The 20,583-nt window shown below is 45.3% G+C and overlaps 1 protein-coding gene across 2 annotated transcripts in view; it reads left to right on the forward strand.

Moving 5' to 3' along the window:
- Positions 1-20,383, forward strand: part of CASP10 (caspase 10) — a 37,860-nt gene extending 17,477 nt beyond the window's left edge. The window contains 7 exon segments of one of the 2 annotated variants that reach the window (NM_001161640.1): positions 4,559-4,595; positions 6,770-6,846; positions 7,675-7,783; positions 9,230-9,722; positions 13,713-13,826; positions 13,828-14,165; positions 19,316-19,398. In NM_001161640.1, coding sequence (NP_001155112.1) covers positions 4,559-4,595; positions 6,770-6,846; positions 7,675-7,783; positions 9,230-9,722; positions 13,713-13,826; positions 13,828-13,879 — 882 coding nt within the window. In that variant the 3' untranslated portion in view covers positions 13,880-14,165; positions 19,316-19,398. 2 annotated transcript variants of the gene reach the window in all.

Raw genomic sequence — 20,583 nt, forward strand, 5'->3', positions numbered from 1 at the left:
TTTATCTATTGACCCAGTAACGTTTTTTTAATAGTTTTTATCCCTCCAGTGCATAGTTCAATCTAGGATCATATATTGTATTTAGTTGTCATTTCTTTAGGGTCTTTTAAGTCTTTTCATGTCTCAATGTTTCTTGTCTTTTATGATATTGACACCTTTGCTGAATACAGTCAGCCCCACTACCACCTTTTATAAAAAATAGAATTTTTCTCTGAGTGAGTGTGTGTGTGTGTGTGTGTGTGTGTGTGTGTGTGGTATTGCCTCCACCATGATTCATATTGAATCTTGAATATATAGATTCAAGCTACCTATTCTGGCCAGAATATTACATCAATGATACTGTCTCTTTCTCAGGGTCTCCCATCTGGAGGCACTGGCTGTTTATGGGCCTCCCATTCATGATTTTAATTTTGCTTACTTGATCCAGAGGTTGCCTGACTTCTTCATTACATGGTTAATTTTATTTAGTTACTATTTTTTCCTTTGAAGCTAATAATCAGCCGGTGGGGAGACATTTTAAGACCATGGAAATAGTCTACTCTGCATCAGCAATGCCCCCCTAAATGGAGCATTCATTGATGATTCGTTTGATTCAGTATTTATAGTGTTGGTTGAAAAGCAATGATTTTCAAACTCCAGTGTTCTCTTCATATTTATGTCAACACTCAGCATTTTGCTGTAAGCAAGAGCCCTCTTTTCTCCCCCGAAAGTTATTTTTCCTACTACACTTCGTTCCTCCCCGCACCAACTTTTTCACTTAGGTTTGTGCTCAGAGACTGACTTGCAAGTGGGAAACACATGGGACTTTCCTCTTTGTCATCCAGAACCTGAGTCATTTCTAAGGGGTGTGACTCAGCCTTAATCTCTAAAGTGCTGCTGTTTTCCTGCCTTTGAAAGGTTCTGGTCAAGGCCAGGTGAAGATGGGGAATAACTGTTGGTGCTGGGAGCAGGAGGCTTTCAGAAGCAGGACTTCATATATATGTTCTCATAGACTCTCAGGGTTGGAAGGTATCTTTAAAGTTATCATGGGAATTCCCGTCGTGGCGCAGTGGTTAACGAATCCGACTAGGAACCATGAGGTTGCGGGTTCGGTCCCTGCCCTTGCTCAGTGGGTTAACGATCCAGCGTTGCCGTGAGCTGTGGTATAGGTTGCAGACGCGGCTCAGATCCCGCGTTGCTGTGGCTCTGGTGTAGGCCGGTGGCTACAGCTCCGATTCGACCCCTAGCCTGGGAACCTCCATATGCCTCAGGAGCGGCCCAAGAAATGGCAAAAAGACAAAAAATAAATAAATAAATAAATAAAGTTAGCATGGCCACTCTGCCTCTCTCCATGAAGTGACAGATCAGCTAACACTTGGTAAATCATCTCATGTTTCATCTGCACCTGTAGGACGTTCTTATCTAAAAGAGCACTGCCAACAATTGCATTTAATGAGAAGAAACCGTTGATGAAAATCACCAATAAGCAACCTAAAAATGGGAATAGACAAGAGTTTTGTTTGAGCGCAACTGAGGACTGTAGCCTGGGAGACGTCTTCTTAGAGAACTCTGAGGAACTGGTCTGGAGAAGCATGGCTTTCAGCACAGTCTTAGGTCTTGTCAGAACAAAGATCATCCAACAAGCCAGGGATAACATTCCTTCGAGGTTTCAAAACAACAGCAACAACAAACCCAAACAGATTAGCATATACACAGTGAGTCAATGTGGCCCTGGAACCTGGGAGGGAAATCGTATCATTGAGGGAGTAGCAGCATGGGTGTCCCAGGAAGGGAAACATTTAATTTTCTTTTTTTTTTTTGTCTTTTTGCCATTTCTTGGGCTGCTCCCACGGCATATGGAGGTTCCCAGCCCAGGGGTCTAATCGGAGCTGTAGCCACCAGCCTACGCCAGAGCCACAGCAACGCGGGATCCTTAACCCACTGAGCAAGGGCAGGGATCGAACCCACAACCTCATGGTTCCTAGTCGGGTTCGTTAACCACTGAGCCACGATGGGAACCCCTATCTTCATTTTTTAAGTATGGACATTCTTTACTTTTGGTCAATGCACCCCTTTCTTTAATAATTAAAGCAGATGTACAATGTATGCTTGATAGGCCATAAACAGGCAGTTCTAGTTGACATAAAGTTCAAGTTAACTCATGTATAAGCCAGAATGACTTCCTCATTATGTGAAGATTTCTTTGATCAAAACTGTATTTCAGGAATTCCCATTGTGGCTCAGCGGAAATGAATCTGACTAGGAAACATGAGGTTCTGGGTTCAATCTCTGGCCTCTCTCCGGTGTTATGATCGGGTGTTGGAGTTCCTGTCATGGCTCAGTGGTTAACGACTCTGACTAGGAACCATGAGGTCGTGGGTTCGACCCCTGGCCTTGCTCAGTGGGTTAAGGATTTGGCGTTGCCGTGAGCTGTGGTGTAGGTCGCAGATGTGGCTCAGATCCCAGGTTGCTGTGACTCTGGCGCAGGCCAGCAGCTACAGCTCGGATTCGACTCCAGGCCTGGGAACCTCCATATGCTGTGGATGCAGCCCTAAAAAAAAAAAAAAAAAAAGCAAAAATCCAAACCAAAACAAAAAACCCTGTATTTCAAGCAACATCCCCTAATTTGTTTAAAAATCAAATCTAATATTTTTGAGAGTGGCCCAGCCTTTTCTTAAAGACAGGCATGCCTGTCTAATGAGGAGACATAACAACAGCTTCTTTTTTAAAGCCCTCCTGGAGCCCCCTGGAAAACTGGAAAGAGGACTATGTGTGGCCAGGCAGTGGGTCATTCATTCATTCATTCATTTCTCTCTGATGTAGATACTTAGGAGTGTCAACAAGGGTATCGACATTCTCCGACAAAGAAAGCCAGACAGACCCTAAGACTTACTCCTAGGCCCTTTTCCGGCTAATTTTATCCGCACAAGGGAGAAGACAAATTGCTGAGCCTGCTGCGCTACCTGTGATCCCCTTAATCCCAGAAAATTAACTCAACTGCTTTCAAAACCAACTGGGCAAACCCAGAAAACAGCCTGCCTGGCCTTCACATGCCATCCACAAGGACTAGGATTCTGAAAAAAAGAGCATTGTAACCTGCAAAAAGCAAGGCAGGGAAAAAAAAAAGGAGTTCCCGTCATGGCTCAGCAGTAGCGAACCCAGCTAGTATCCATGAGGACTCAGGTTGGATCCCTGGCCTTGATCAGTGGGTTAAGGATCCGGCGTTGTTGTGAGCTGAGGTCTCAGACGCAGCTTGGATCCAGCATTGCTGTGGGTATGGCTCTGATTTGACCCCTAGCCTGGGAACTTAAAAAGGCAAAAAAAAAAAAAAAAAAAAAAAAAAAAAGCAGGAAATCATTTGGAAAGTGAAACTAAACTTCTTTGCATTTGTACCCTCAGAGCTGGGAACAGCAGCACTTCAGAGAAGAGGGCTGAACCACACCCTTCGGCAACCATTCCATTTCTTGCAGGCAGCCTGGGAGCGAAGCCATGCAGCCTGGCGTAGCTCCAGAAGGAGTCATTTTTCTGCAGCTGGAACCCTGGTGGGCTCCAGCAGGGAGCCGTCTCCAGTGACATGAGGGTGACTTGCCTGTCACCTCAAGTGTCCCGGTGTTGCCTACCACATAGCCAGGGGCAGGGTAGCCCTTCCCCAGAATACCTCGGTCAAGTCCCCTTTGGGCTCTTCAGCTGCAGGCTAAGGGCTGGGGGTGCTGGGAGTGGGTGGATGGGGGAGAACAATGAAGAAAACCCAAGGGCCCTAGGCTATGAATCAATTTGGTATCTAATGATATAAAACTCAAGGTAAAAGCCCTCGAGGACACTGAGGGAAGTCTGCATTGCCTCCCTGCCCCGCTTCTCCTCCCTAAAAGATCACCATTTTTGGAGTTCCCGTTGTGGCTCAATGGTTAATGAATCTGACTAGGAACCATGAGGTTGGCAGGATCGATCCCTGCCCTTGCTTAGTGTGTTAAGGATCCGGTGTTGCCATGAGTTGTGGTGCAGATCACAGATTCGGCTGGGATTCCACATTGCTGTGACTCTGGTGTAGGCCGGCGGCTACAGCTCGGATTAGACCCCTAACCTGGGAACCTCCATATACCACGGGTGTGGCCCAAGAAATGGCAAAAAGACAGAAAAAAAAAAAAAAAAGATCACCATTTTTATCAGCTTTTTGCTTTGTCCTCCTTCATGACACAGTGTGTCCCGGGGAAGAGTGCGGCGACGGTCTTCTGAATTCTCTACCGCAACGTGCAAGGACCCATCATTCTTTCAACATTAGGGCAACGTTATCAGAACATTGACCACTCGGGTCCACATTAGGATTATTTCTAGTCTTTTCTTATTCCAAATAGTGCTGGAATGAATAGCTATCCTTGTGCCTGTGTCATATACTTTTGCTGCTGTGTCTTCGTGGACCTTCCTGCTTGGAAGGAGGGAGTTGTTTCATTTCTGGTCACCTCCTGTTGACTTTTTTGTGTGTATGTGGCTGGGAATCAGGTATTTTATCTTCTGATCAAGCCTAGATTTTGCTAACTGCATGAGTTTCTTGCAATTCATGAACGTCCTCTTTCTTTAACAGGAGGGGTCCCAGCAAGATGAACATGCAGGGAGTAACGGTAGGTTTTCTAAATACTCTTTTTGTAAGATGGACCATTAATATGTTACCTATTATAGAAGTAAGAGATATATTTGATATATACCAAGCAGTCTGGGGGGCCTTGGGAGAAGGTTTACAGACTGGGGGAGAAATCAGTTCTTATCCTCATTCATGGCAAACCACTGAATGCATGGATAAATACCAGGCTTTTCGATGGGGGGGGATGGAGTGGGCTGGGTGGTTTCTACTCCAAAAGCCTAGCCGGTCAGTGTCTTGGGGTGCACAAAGCTGCTCTTCCTTCATCCTTAGAATAAGGTTGCCATCTGGGGGTCGGGGTGGGAAAGGAGCCCTTGGTGGGCAGGGGCCCTCAGGCCAGCATCGAGGAGCAGAATGATGAGTCTGCGGCAGTGTCTTCTGTGGAGGAGTGTGGCTCCAGATGCTGCTTGTATTTTTCAGAGGGAAAGAGGGGGCCAGAGGGAGGGACTTGGCAAAGGTGCATTTAATGCTCTAAATTCTTGCCCAGAAACCATGACCTTGAAAAATATTCCAGAATCTGCCACTAGGCTAAGTTAACTGACTACAAACAAGCGGCTTTTGGGCATCCTCTCTGTGATGTGTTCGTTCCTCATTTTTTTTTTCTGGAAATTTATTTATTTTTTATTTTTATTTTTGTCTATTTGCCTTTTCTATGGATACTCCCTCAGCATATAGAGGTTCCCAGGCTAGGGGTCTAATCAGAGCTGTAGCTGCTGGCCTACGCCAGAGCCACAGCAATGCAGGATCCAAGCTGCATCTGCGACCTACACCACAGCTCACGGCAACGCCAGATCCTTACCCACTGAGCAAGGCAAGGGACTGAACCCGCAACCTCATGGTTCCTAGTCGGATTCATTAACCACTGCGCCACGACAGGAACTCCCATGGAAATTTAAACTTCAGAGTCCAACACATTCTTTTGTCTTTCTGCCTAACCAGGAGGTTGCCCGTTAATGATGCCAATGAGAGTTACTATTGCTGAGGCTTGTCATGTGCCAGGCACTGTTCTTATCTCCTTGAACACTCCAGTCTCCTGGAGATAGGCACCACTGTTATTCTCAGTTAATGATGAGGAAACCGAGACCCAGGACGTCTAGTGGTCTAGTGCTTTGCTGAAGGTTCTGCGGCTAGAACGGAGGGGAGCCGGGATTTGCACCCGGTGCTCTGACTCCAGAGCGCACCCTCTGAAGACCTGGCTGGAGCTACGAGAGCTCAGGCTGTGGTTTCACTTCTCTGAAAAAGAAGCACATTTTCTTCAGTTTTGCAATTCTGCGCTTTCAGAGTTGAGACCTGCTTCCCTTCCCCTGAGTGTGCAGGAGCTCTCCAGCTGGGGTCCCTTTCCAGAGGTACTTGGGTCTGGGGGATCCTGGACTTGCTCATTGTGAACTGAGCACCCAGCACTGACCCTTAACCATGGTTAATAACTAACTTGGGCCTAAGTGACAAGAGCAGAGCTTCCTGGATTCCACCGAAAATTTACCAGGCATGCTAGGGAAAAGGAAAGCGTCAAGTTACATTTCCCCTTTTCATTTGACAGCTCAGCTTTATCTGGAGGAACCAGGGAGTCTGCAGTGCACTTCAAAGCAGGGCATTCCTCAGCCAATGCCAAAGGCATGACTAAATTTAGCCCAGGGCTATTGTGATTTTTTCTGTGCCCGGTTGGGTGACTGGGACTTTTTAAATTTCCCCCCTGTTTCTTTTTCCTGTCTGTCCAGCCTCTCTCTATGTAGTGACAGATAAATGCTGACTCAACCCAATTAAACTTGTAACCAAGAATGCGTGGGCTGGGAGTTCCCGTTGTGGCTCAGTGGGAACGAATCCAACTAGGAACCATGAGGTTACGGGTTCGATCCCTGGCCTTGCTTAGTGGGTGAAGGATCTGGCGCTGCCGTGAGCTGTGGGTAGGTTGAAGATGCGGCTCGCATCCTGCATGGCTGTGGCCTTGGCGTAGGCCGGCAGCTGTAGCTCTGATTATACCCCTAGCCTGGGAACCTCCAGATGCCGCAGGTGTGGCCCTAAAAAGCAAAAACAAAAAACAAAAAACAAAACCAACAAAAAAACCCAAAAAACCCCACATGGGCTGATTCCAACACATCCTCTGTAAGGAAATCCAGGTGTTTGGGTAAAGACAATGAGTCTGAGTAATTGTCTTTCTAGGTGAGACAGCAACTCCGGTCTCCGTGGAGCTGTTGGGAGCATCTGTTGAGACTCTAACTTCTAAATCCAGCACAAAGGTTTGGCCCGGTTCTTCAAATCTTCTCCAACTCGTGTCCAGCCCTTTAACGACTTTGCTGGCTCAGATTCTTATTTCTCTCTTGCTTCTTCCTCTCGCTGTGATGACCTCTGTCCGTTTCACTTTTTTCTGTCGCAATTAGAAATGTGTTGACCTTTGCCTGTGGAGGGCATGTTATTGTCCTTTCGGTTACATGTACATTTTGAATTACTTCTGGAGAGGGGAATTTCTTTTTTTCCACTGAAGCCACTTCTTTTCTGCTTGGATCCAAGCGGTACTGTGTTTTCAGGAGATCTTTTTAGCCACAGAGAGGCCCTGGCTGAAGCCAGTTCAGCGATTTGTAATCAAATGCTATTTATAGTAACCTTCAAAATTAATGACACATATTAAAAACCACCCACTGTGGTCTCTACAAAAGAGATTTCTGTTTTTAGAAAAATCAGATCATGCCAGAATCCTACCATTACAAAAAAAAAAATGATCATCTGATATTTTTGTGGTCTTGTTAGATCCTTACCTCTGCTTTCTTCGTTCTGGTAATCCAACAAGGAAGACGCTTTTGCGTAAAAACCGGGCTTACTAAAATTAAAAATACATATTATGTCATTTAGTCTTGAGAACTGACATTCTGCAATCAAGCCAAGTGAAGTCTGAATTTTAATGAGGACCTGGCATTCCACCTTGGAATGAATCAGTTATTTCCAGACCAGAACCAGGATCTTGAGCTCTCTCTCCCTTTGGTACTGATAAATGGAGTGGATGGTTAGACACATTAAACCCCTAAAACAGGATTCCCTAATAAGTGGTTCCTGTCTCCGCTTCTTTGCAGGAGACAGCTGTGTACAGGATGGACCGGAATCACAGGGGGTTTTGTGTTGTTGTCAACAACCACAGATTCACCTCGATGTCAGAAAGACCAGGAACCCATAAAGATGCTGGTAAGAACGTCTGGACATAGGTGAAATGCAAGTCAGAGGGCTTAAAATCATTTTTTATTTTCACGTTTTCTTTCTATAGTTTTCATCTTCCATGGAAATCTAAGGATGATATCATCAATATGTCTAAGCTTCTTGTAGATTCCTGGGGTCCCAGTCCATCCAGTGGCGCTTAATACTATGCACTAGGTGGCTTATAAATGGCAAGCATTTATTTCTCATGGTTCTAGAGACTGAGAAGTCCAAGATCAAGGCTCTGGCATTTCTGTGTCTGGTGAAAACCCACTTCCTAGATGGTCATCTTCTCTTGTAACCTTGCTCAGTGGCCAGGGTGGGAGAGCTCTGTGGGGCGTCTTTTTGGGCCCCACCCTCATGACCTAAGCATCTCCCAAGTCTCTACTTCCTAATACTCTCACCTTGGGAGTTAGAATTTCAACATATGGGAGTTCCCGTCGTGGCGCAGTGGTTAACGAATCCGACTAGGAACCATGAGGTTGTGGATTCGATCCCTGGCCTTGCTCAGTGGGTTAAGGATCCGGCGTTGCCGTGAGCTGTGGTGTAGGTCGCACACGTGGCTCGGATCCTGTGTTGCTGTGGCTCTGGCGGAGGCCGCTGCTACAGCTCCGAATGGACCCCTAGCCTGGGAACCTCCATATGCCACGGGAGCAGCCCTAGAAAAGGCAAAAAAACAAAAAAAAAAACAACAAAAAAAAGAATTTCAACATACGAATTTTGGGGAGGGTGGGACACAAACATTCAGACCATAGCATCTGTGTGTCACCAACCTGCTTAAAGAGTACTCAGAGTCCCTGAACATTTACGGCTCTGGTTGGGAGGGAGCGCCTGGGTCAATGTGAGAAAATTGGCTTTGAGCTCTGCCTCCTCCACCAACCAGATTTGTGACCCTGGGAGAGTCACGGGGCCTCAGCTTCCTCATCTGTGAGCTAAGATAAAACTCTGGTCTCTGCTGTCTCTCAGGATCACCTGCAATAGCACTGTGGGTCCTCTAAAAAGGCAGATTCATTGTAAAAAGGTGTTGTTATGGCGTTCCCATCATGGCTCAGCAGTTAGGGAACCCAACTGGCATCCATGAGAATACCCGGATTCGATCCCTGGCCTCGCTCAGTGGGTTAAGGATCCTGTCTTGCTGTGAGCTATGGTGTAGGTCGCAGATGTGGCTTGGATCTCACTTGGCTGTGGCTGTTGTGTAGGCCCATGGCTACACCTCCAATTGGACCCCTAGCCTGGGAACCTCCATATGCTGCGGGTGTGGCCCTAAAACAAAAAGACAATAAAAAAAAAAGGCATTGTTATGAAAGTAAAAAAAGGAAACCCAAACCTCAGGCTATTTGCCATGCACTGAATATAACTATTCACAGAGTTTCACCCCTTCGTTTTGTTTCATCTCACTCGATCTTATGATTTTCCCTTTCCCTCCTTTTTGTACAGAATGTCTGAGGCGCGTGTTTGAGTGGCTGGGGTTCAGCGTCCATGTGTATGTCGATGTGACTAAAGTCCACCTCATGCAGGTTCTGCAGAAATATCAGAGTCACCCAGGCCATGCTGATGGAGACTGCTTTGTGTTCTGTGTGCTGACCCACGGGGAATTTGGAGCCATCTACTCCTCTGATGGGGACCTCATTCCCATTCGGGAGATCCTGTCTCATTTCACAGCCCAGCAGTGCCCCGGTCTGGCGCACAAACCCAAACTCTTTTTCATCCAAGCCTGTCAAGGTGAAGAGATACAACCCTCCGTATCCATTGAAGCAGATGCTGTAAATCCTGAGCTCAAGGCCCCTCTCCTTAAGGACAGCATTCCTGTCGAGGCGGATTTCCTTCTTGGCCTGGCCACTGTCCCTGGCTACGTGTCATTTCGGCATGTGAAGGAAGGTAGCTGGTATATCCAGTCTCTTTACAATCATCTGAAGGACTTGGTCCCAAGGTGAGAGTTTTGAGTTGTTCCATCATCTTCCTTTTCATCCATGTACCCACCTACGTGTTCATCCACGCATCCATCCATCTCTCCATCCAACAAACTTGTATGGAGCATCAGCATATAACTGGAAAGGAAGATACCGAAAAAAAAGAAAAAGACACAGCCCCTGCCCTCAAGTTGCTCATGATCTACACAGATATGGAGTTCCCGTTGTGGCGCAGTGGTTAACAAATCCGACTAAGAACCATAAGGTTTCGGTTGGATCTCTGGCCTTGCTCAGTGGGTTAAGGATCCGGCGTTGCCGTGAGCTGTGGTGTAGGTTGCAGACACGGCTCGGATCCCGCGTTGCTGTGGCTCTGGTGTAGGCCGGTGGCTACAGCTCCGATTTGATCCCTAGCCTGGGAAACCTCCATATGCCATAGGAGCAGCCCAAGAAGTGGCAAAAAGACAAAACAAAAACAAAAACTACACAGATAGATAGATGGGGAAGATCATCCCCTATTGTAAATATACATTGGAAAGCACGGGTGTTATGGGAACATACAGAACTAGCACCTCCCCCAGAATTGGAGGATCGGGGAACCTTTGAGGGGTGACAAGTAGATGTCAGGTAAAAACCAGGGTGAAAGAACTCTGCAGAGGAAACCGCATCAATAATGGCCTAGAGGGCTTTTATTAGTTCCTTTATTTTTATTTATTTATTTATTTTGCCTTTTCTAGGGCCACTCCCGAGGCATATGGAGGTTCCCAGGCTAGGGCTCTAATCGGAGCTGTAGCCACCAGCCTACGCCAGAGCCACAGCAACACGGGATCCGAGCCGCATCTGCGACCTACACCACAGCTCACGGCAACGCCGGATCTTTAACCCACTGAGCAAGGGCAGGGATCAAACCTGCAACCTCATGGTTCCTGGTGTGATTCGTTAACCACTGCGCCACAATGGGAACTCTGGTTCCTTTATTTATTATCAATGGCTCACATTTGCTGAGTGCTTGCCTGCTGCCTTTGGCATTATAGTATCCTTGGTTTCCTGTCACTAATCTGACAACTTTCCTTCTGTCTCTGTCACAGGCTCTTTACCTGGTTCCCTGGAAATGGGCCTTCACCAAGGTTCTGCCCTGGACCGTCTTTTCTGCTCTCTCTCTAGCCCCTTTGGGCTGCTTTAGCTGTCGCTAGAGGCCAATGTCTCCTACGTCCCCCACCGCTGAGTTTCTGGAGGGCAGACATGTTCCATTCAACCTTATACCCTCAGCACCTGACATAGTATCTGACATACTGTCAAGTTTGATAAGTATTTGCTGGACCAGGGAATGCCTGGCTGAGTCAGCCTCATTCGTCAGGCCAGTCCTACATATTTCTCACAGTCTGTCAGACCTCCCACCTCTCTGTTGCCCTTGGACCTCACATTCAACGTGCACAGGCCTGAATTCAAATTCTCAGCCTCTTCCAAAGGTTCCTACTCGGTGAATCCCCATTTCTGGGAAGAGTCATAATGTTTTTCTGGGAACTTAGGATTGGGAATCAAGATTGGAGCCTTGAGTCACCTTAGCTTTTCTTTCTTTTTCTTTTTTTATTACTCAAATGAATTTAGCACATCTGTAGTTGTATAATGATCGTAACAATCCAGTTTCACAGGATTTCCATCCCACACCCCAAGCACATCCCCCCACCCCCCCAAACTGTCTCCTACGGAGACTGTAAGTTTTTCAATGTCTATGACTCAGCATCTGTTCCGCAAAGAAGTTCATTGTGTCCTTTTTTTAGATTTCACATGTCAGTGAAAGCATTTGATGTTGGTGTCTCTTTGTATGGCTGACGACTTCACTTAGCATGATAATTTCTAGGTCCAGCCATGTTGCTAAAAATGCTGGTATTTCATTCATTTTAATGGCTGAGTAATATTCCACTGTGTATATGTACCACATCTTCTTGATCCACTCCTCTGTCGATGGGCATTTAGGTTGTTCCCATGTCTTGGCTATTGTAAATAGTGCTGCAATGAACATCGGAGTACATGTGTCTTTGCCAGTCATGGTTTTCTCTGGGTAGATGCCCAGGAGTGGACACCTTACCTTTTCCCTCCTCATTAACAACCCCTCCATCAAGACCATGTCCCATGGCTTTGGGAAAAGGCAGTATTTATTGAAGGCCTACTACATGCCTGCTGTACGGGGTCACTGAAGAAGGTTCAGGGTATAGCTGTGAACAGAGAGACAAAAATCTCTTCTCCATGGGACTTAATTCAGTGAGAGGACAGTGGATACTAAAAGTGTAAGTAAATAAATATTTAAATTAATAAGATAATTTTAGGAAATAATACCTGCTCTGAACAGCAAAACAGGATAATTATATAGAGAATGGGGCAGGGAGGTACTTGAGAAGGCTTCCTGGTAGAGGTGTTTTTTCTTTTCTTTCTTTCTTTTTTTTTTTTTTGAGTTTTAGGGCCACACTCATGGCCTATGGAGGTTCCCAGGCTAGGGGTTGAATCGGCGCTATAGCAGCCGGAGCAATGCAAGATATGAGCTGCATCTGCAACCTACACCACAGCTCACGTCAACACCAGATCCTAAACCCACTGAGTGAGGCCAGGGATGGAACCCGAAACCTCATGGTTCCTAGTCGGATTCGTTTCTGCTGCGCCATGACGGGAACTCCAAAGGTGTTTTTTCAAGTGAAACTGAATGATGAGAAGGTGTCTGGAGAAAGAGAGAACAGCTAGTGTGATGCACGTCCCTGCAGGATACAGGGATTCAGAACCAGGCAGGGCTTGCATGCCCACCTGAAAATCACAGTGATGATGCTAAGAAGTAGTAGAATTATGACTAGTACCAGAAGTGATGGTCTGTGGAACATGGAAGCCAGCATTCTAAGTGCCTTATGTAAACTGCCTCATTTAATTCTCATGGCAATCTCTAAAATGGGTACCCTTTTATTTACTTTTTTTTTTTTTTGCCATTTTTTGGGCCGTTCCTGCGGCATATGGAGGTTCCCAGGCTAGGGGTCTAATCAGAGCTGTAGCTACTGGCCTATGCCAGAGCCACAGCAACTCGGGATCCGAGCCGTGTCTGCAACCTACACCACAGCTCACGGCAACACCGGATCCTTCCCCACTGAGCAAGGCCAGGGATTGAATCTGCAACCTCATGGTTCCTAGTCGGATTCATTAACCACTGAGGCACGATGGGAACTCCTAAAATGGGTACCATTTTAGAGCTGAGAAAACTGAGTCATAGTGAAGTAACCTGCCTAGGACCACATAATCCGTGAGTGATGAAGCCATGATTCAAACTTGAGCTCTGTCTCCAGAGCCTCTGTCTTGCTTCCACGGGTATGTAGAGTCCGCCCCTGGAACATTCTGATAAATGCTACCTGCCCTGCAAGCCCTGGCTCAGATGCTACCTCCACTATAGAGCCGTCTCTTCTCCTAGCCAGATGTGCTGCTTTCTCTTCAGAACTTGTAGGAGAATTTTGACCTTCTTTACATATGCCGTTGATTGCATTCTGCCTTGTGTTATGGGGTTTGTCTATATGCCAACCTCGGTATATGTTTCAGGTCTGCATCATAAGGGTTTAAGTTCAGGAATTGTGTCATGTTTATCTTTGCGTTCCACCCCAGATTAAGAATAGAGAGTAAGCTATTTCTATCACCTCCTGTTTATGCTTTTCCTCTATCTACCTGTCTATCAGCTTGAAGGAGGAACATGCAAAACTATTATATGCAGAATGTCTTTGGGGACAAAGTGCATTAAAATGCAAGCTGTGATTATTATTGTTATAATGCTCTCAGATACTGAATGTAGAACGGAAAATTTTCATGTGATTCGGCATTTCTTTTTCAATTTCAGAGAAAATAGTTCTGTATCTTTGGCAAGAATCCAGGTAGAATCTTGGCATGTTAGAGCAGGAAGAAGCCACATGTTCTAGGGTCTTTTTTCTAAGACCTGCTGCGTGAGTTCTGTCCCCTGGTTGAAGCCCTATTTTCTCTTCTGCCTGCAGACGCGAAGATATCTTATCCATTCTCACCGCCGTCAACAATGATGTGAGCCGACAAGTGGACAAACGTGGAAGCAAAAAACAGATGCCTCAGCCTGCTTTCACACTACGTAAAAAAGTCGTATTCCCTGTGCCACAGGAAGAGCTTTTATTGTAGCAGCGAATTCTGATCGACTTAAGACTTGAGAGGATCCTTTGGCCATCGCTCCAACTTCCCCACTCATCATAGAAATTAGTGACAGATGGTGAGCTGGCCTCCGACTGTCATTCTAATAATAGAAAAGGTCCTATTTTCTGCCACAACAAATTCTGTTTTTTTTTTTTTTTCTTTTCTTCTTTTTGATATGCCACACATATGGCTCAAATCTGCTGTTTCTGTGGCTGTGGTGATTCACCCCCAACCTGGGAACTTCCTTTTTCTTTTCTTTCTTTCTTTTTTTTTCTGTCTTTTCAGGGCCATACCAGCGGCATATGGAGGTTCCCAGGCTAGGGGTCTAATTGGAGCTGTAGCTGCCTGCCCACGCCACAGCCACAGCAACAGCAACACCAGATCCGAGCTGCATCTGCGACCTACACCACAGCTCATGACAACGCCCGGATCCTTAACCTATTGAGCGAGGCCAGGGATTGAACCCACAACCTCATGGTTCTTAGTTGGATTCATTTCTGCTGCCCCAGGACGGGAACTCCCCAACCTGGGAACTTCCATGTGCCACAGACGCAGCTATAAAACAACAACAACAACAAAAAGTTAGAAAACTTTCTTTATTGAAGCCTTGGATTGTTGTTTGTTTGTTTGTTTAGTGCTGCATCTGTTGTAAATGGAAGTTTCCAGGTCCCCAGGTGAGGGGTCACATCAGAGCTGCAGCTGGGGCCACAGCCACATGGGATCTGAGCCACATCTGAGACCTACACTGGCAGCTCGCAGCAACACCGGATCCTTAATCCACCGATCGAGGCCAGGGATTGAATCTGCATCCTCATGGGAACAATACCATGCCCTTAACCCATTGAGCCACAACAGGAGCTCCAGCCTTGGATTGTGGTCTTGAATTTAGTTGTGTACCCTGAGAAAAAAGTAATTGTTCTTTGTTTGTGGATCTGTGAAGGAAGTGGTGGAACAGGTATATTTTAAGGTTCCTTTTAGCTCAGAACCACTGTTCATGGCCTTGACTGAGCTTAGGTGTCCTTTCTATATGCCCATCCCTTGGTATAATTTTGTATCCTCTCTGCGCCTTGTTTTAGACACTGGATGGTGGCATAGTCATGGTTCACCGACTCTGCCCTCCCTAAAATGTGGTTTGTGCCATGCCCTTGTCCTGCTTTAGTGGCAGGAATGGGCTCCTCAGGAGCTGTTTCTCTTGGGCTGAGAACAGGGTTGGCTCTAGGAAGATGACAGCTCGATGTGAAGAGAGACCCTCAGCTCCTCTGGGGACAGACGTTTTGACAAATTTGCATTAAATTCCATGTTGTGTTAAATTCCACCAGCTTCAGATACCCGTGACACAACAACCCATCTCAAACCGCCTAAAGCTCAGAAGCAAATTAATTGCCTCTTTCCCTTGAAAACACATCAACAGGAGACTGGCTTCATGTGAGGCTTGAATCAGGACTAAATCTGCCAAACAGCATCTCTCAGCCAGCGTCCTCCGGGTTGGCAGCCGACTGGCGTCAGTACCTCGCCTTAACGCCACACTCTCTGCTTCTCTGGCCCAAAGTGTTGAAGAGAGAGGCAGCCTCAGGTACCAGGGCTGTTCACAGGGCTCATTGCTCCCTCTTTAGCCAGAGCAGTGTCTGACTATGCCTTTGGTGGCTCTGTATGGAAGCCTTGATACTTGAAGGTTTTGAACACTTCTATGTACTGAACTTTTTTTTTTTTTTTTAATTTCAAGAGGAATTTTTAATTCTTGGAAGGAATTAGATGTTAATTCCTGGAAAGAGGGGAGATTAAAAATCCCGTGGTTAAGGATGCATTTGCAGACCAAGAAGCCGAAACTCAAGGAGACAGAGTGATTTTGCTACAGCCTCCAGGCAATTATTGTTTACAGCATTTTATTTCCTACTTAACTGAACTGGAATGTCATGAGTCATAAGAGGACTCTGAATGCTTCTTGGAAACGCATGCCCTCATGAAAGATGTCAAGGAGTGATGAAGAAAAATAACTCAGTGATGCTTGATGTCTGACAAATTTGCAATGAGAGATATTCCTAAGAACATTGTTATAATGTAGCCAGTTATCATATGGATTTGAATGTAGGTGGTCCAAGGAAGCAAATCTCATATATATGTCAGGATAATCTTCCAGAACCATGTTTATACAAGTCAAAGCTAACTACTAGTGGGTATAGTCTTTGCCCAGGTGGGTATACACAGGACTGTTGGCCATTTAACAGTCCTTTGCAAATGAAGGATGGTTTGGAACAAAAGAAGGAGCAAAGGATCCAGAGAGAGAAGCTTTAGGTTTCTGTTGTACATATGCTGTGACCTTCTTGCTCTGAGACACTAAATCTAGGTTTTTTTTTTTTGTCTTTTTAGGGCTGTACCCATAGCTTATGGAGATGCCCAGGTTAGGGGTCGAATCAGAGCTGCAGCCGCCAGCCTACACCACAGCCACAGCCACAGCCATGCCAGATCCAAGCTGCATCTGCGACCTATACCACGGCAATACCGGATCCTTAACCCACTGAGCGAGGCCAGGGATCCAACCTGCATCCTCATGGATACTAGTCAGATTCGTTTCCGTTGAGCCACGACGGGAACTCCCTCAAGTTAGTTTTTTTGAACCTTATCTATAAAGCAGAGAAAGCATTATCTGTTGGGAGGATTAAGTTTTGAACTTAATTGTGCAGCACTGAATATAAGGCTTATGTTAGCAGAGTCTTCTGGTAGTAACCTAAATGGAAATTGCATTGCTTTGCATCTAATTCCATCTGACTTTTAGCCTCAAATCAACACTAGCAGCACCCACTGACATTCTCTGAATGAGGAACTACAGGGCCAGCTCTTGGCTTGGAGTCCACTGGACAAAATACTGTTGGGGACTCCTGAATCAGAAGCGTGTGGGGCTTGATGTCGAAGTCCTGGTCTATTTTATATTTCTGTTTTACTGGAACTTAGTGCTTGTGCAAGGTTAAATTCTGGAATCAGGAAACTTTCCATGAATTTTCTTTCCAGAGGCCTCCAGGAAGGGCTAGAGGAACCACTAGACATTTATGTCTGTGTGTCATGGGTCTGTACAGACACCAGGGGTGCAATCATTCTGACTCATTTTTCCTAAATGGAGCATGTACACACTTCTGTGTGTGTGTGTGTGTGTGTGTGTGTGTGTTTGTGAATTTAGAGTCCAGAGATGAGAGGATGTGATTTGGTCACAGCTACTTGACAGCTGGTACAGCCATTGTCTATGCAGACATTTATGATGAAAGTGGGTGGATGGAGGAAAGTGTCTGTATATTTTGCCCCAGTTTTGCTCACCTTTCTAGAGCTGTAATTAATTTTTTCTTTCTTTTCTTTTTTTTTTTCTCCCCCAAAAGTTTGGCTTCTCCCAAGCAAAATGAAGGATATGGAAACTTTGATGTTGGATATGCACATGTTGGTTATTTAATAATGATGCTTCTGGTGTTTATCATTATTAGAAATATTAATCACTACAATGTCCTACTGGCTCTACTTCAGATTCTCACCGAGGTGATGGGCGTGGGGTGATAGCATGGTATTTCCTTTGGTAATATGTTAGATTCTCCCAGTGCTCAGGTAATTTAAACTTAGAAGCAACTGTGACATTGCGGTTACTGACCAATTAGAAGAGGCACTGATCAGTTTAACACAACAGTGAATGAGGCTGAATAGCAGCCCTTTATTAAAAGTCAAATCTCCACTGAGGTGAACCAAATTAGACATTTACCTCCTTTTCTTTTTTCTTTTTCCTTTTTTTTCCATACTCTTAATTTTATAACGTTTGCAGTTCTACAACAATCATCATAACCCAATTTTATAGCATTTCCATCCCAAACCCCCAGCCCATCCCCCCACCCCTAGCCTGTCTCCTTTGGAAACTGTAAGTTTTTCAAAGTCTGTGGGTCAGTATCTGTTCTGCAAAGAAATTCATTGTGTCCTTTTTTTAGATTTCACATGTAAGCAATAGCATATGATGTTGGTGTCTCACTGTCTGATTAACTTCACGTAGCGTGATCATTTCTAGGTCCATCCGTGTTGCTTCAGATGCTGTTATTTCTTTCCTTTTAATGGCTGAGTAATATTCCATTGTGTATATGTACCATATTTTCTTGATCCACTCCTCTGTCGATGGGCATTTAGGTGGTTTCCATGTCTTGGCTGTTGTATACAGTGCTGCAGTGAACACTGGAGTACATATATCTTTCCGAGTCGTGGTTTCCTCTGGATAGACGCCCAGGAGTGGGATTGTTGGAATAGACATTTACATCATTTTATAGAAAGCCTGTGTACTATATCTGAGTCGCAAAATTTTCTAGGTCGGATACTTGCTGAATGATCTAGTCAAGTTGTCTTCAACCTGGAATTTTTTGGCCCTTAGGTTTTTGTGGATTTATTCTCAGGGGCTGGGAGTCCTCTATCTTCATTTTTAAATATTTTCATTCCTTTGGGTGCTTATCTTTAAAAATTAATATAAGTGCACTTCTCTGTTGTATGATTGCTTCATATGTGAGCATTACCGCATAACTTCCGTGCTCACATCTAGGAGCCCACAGAAAGCGATTAACTTTACATTGCACTTTTAATGTAGCATGGATTAGAGTCCATGGCTGGGGGGGCCTTCGGTTTACTGTCGGGTATCAGGGGTTAAACTGTTTGAAACCTATTCCAACCATCCTCTTATTTATGACAGATCCCTTCTTTACCATCCCTCCCCGCTGCTTACGTCTTCCAACAGGGAACTTACAGCACACGCAGACTCGTGGATTTGGGTGTTTATGTCATGAATTTGAGAGACCCTGTGGTCCTTCAGAGGGTTAAACTTATCCAAATCTCACAGCTGTAGCGGAGGATTTGCAATCCTGTGTCTCTCTTGCTCTGCAATCCTGCCACCTGGTTTCACCTGTGAACCACTTTAATTATCTTTTTCTCTGTTGGACTTGAATCTGCCCCTCTGAATGTACTTTAAGCCACTGAGGCTCATTCTAACTCTGAAGCCATACCAAACAAGTCTAACAATTGTCTGGTGACGGATATGTCATATGTAACAAGTTTTTGTTTGTTTGTTTATTTGTTTTAACTTTTTTATCTGATAGGCGCTGGATCTTGTCAAAAGTCTATAATTTGCTCTTAAGGATGTAGTAAGAATATAGTGACAGATTTGTATCTTTAAACAGAAACTAAGTTTCTGAAAGTGAAACCCTTTTAAAAAAGGCACTAATGGAGTTCCTGTCGTGGCGCAGTGGTTAATGAATCCGACTACGAACCATGAGGTTGCGGGTTCGGTCCCTGCCCTTGCTCAGTGGGTTAACGATCCGGCGTTGCCGTGAGCTGTGGTGTAGGCTGCAGACGCGGCTCGGATCCTGCGTTGCTGTGGCTCTGGCGTAGGCCCGTGGCTGCAGCTCCGATTCAACCCCTAGCCTGGGAATCTCCATATGCCGCGGGAGCGGCCCAAGAAATAGCAACAACAACAACAACAAAAAGACAAAAGACAAAAAAAAAAAAAAAAAAAAAGGCACTAAGGAGGAGTTCCCTCGTAGGGCAGGGGGGTAAGGACCTTGTGTCATCACTGCAGTGTCTTGGGTTGCCGCTGTTGCATGGGTTCAGTCCCTGGCCTGGGAACTTCCACATGCCATGGGCATGGCCAAAAGAAATACAAACAACCATTTTTTTTTTTTTTCTTTTTTAAAGTGTTTGGCTGCACCCGCAGCATGTAGAAGCTCCAGGGCCAGGGATCAAACCAGAGCAGAAATAGCACCTAGGCCACAGGGGAAGTCCATAGACAATTATTTCTTGACACAACTTTTGCATATATGAAATTTTAAAAGAGTTTTTCTAGTAAAATTTTTTACTAGTATTATTATTTTTTCTTTTTCTTTTTAGGGCTACACTCGAGGCATATGGAAGTTCCTAGGCCAGGGGTCTAATCGGAACAGCAGCTGCTGGCCTACACCACAGACACAGCAACCTGAGATCCGAGCCGCGTCTTCAACCTACACCACAGCTCAGGGCAATGCCAGATCCTTCACCCACTGAGTGAGGCCAGGGATAGAACTCATATCCTCATGGATCCTAGCTGGGTTTGTTAACGAAGAGAACTCCCTAAATTTTACTTTTTAAACTTATTTTTGAATAGGTACTATATTTACATTGTTCAAAGATAAGAAGATATGAAAAGATGTTTAGGAAATGTCTTGCCCTCATTTCTGTCCACTGCACATTCGGTCCTCCCTCCTCCTCATCCCACAGATGATCTCAGGGTTTCCTAATGCAAGTGCAGACACCGAATACAAACTCTGTGCCTTTTAAAATATGTATCTCTTGAAACAAATTCCATACACTGTGAAGTTCACATCTCATTTGGTCTTATTTAAGATGATTCTGTTCAATTCTATACAGTTCGAGAATGGGAATAACTACGAGCTTTGTGGACTGAGTGCTTGTGCATAGTAGTGATTGCCTTACCAATAAATATATTTTTTCTCCTTTTTACCTTTGAGGAATAGTTTTGATCTTACTTAGCTCTTTTCTGGTTATATATGGCGATATAGGTTCACTGTGGAATATTTGGGACATGTAAGAACACACGCAGAGGAAGAGTTCTTTGGTTTATAATACCATTTCGGCATATGCTTTCCCATTCTTTCACTCCGCGTTTGCCCTTGGTCTAACCCACTGCCTTTAGATGAGCCACACCTC

Source organism: Sus scrofa, chromosome 15, assembly GCF_000003025.6.
Source record: "Sus scrofa isolate TJ Tabasco breed Duroc chromosome 15, Sscrofa11.1, whole genome shotgun sequence".
Classification (NCBI taxonomy): domain Eukaryota; kingdom Metazoa; phylum Chordata; class Mammalia; order Artiodactyla; family Suidae; genus Sus; species Sus scrofa.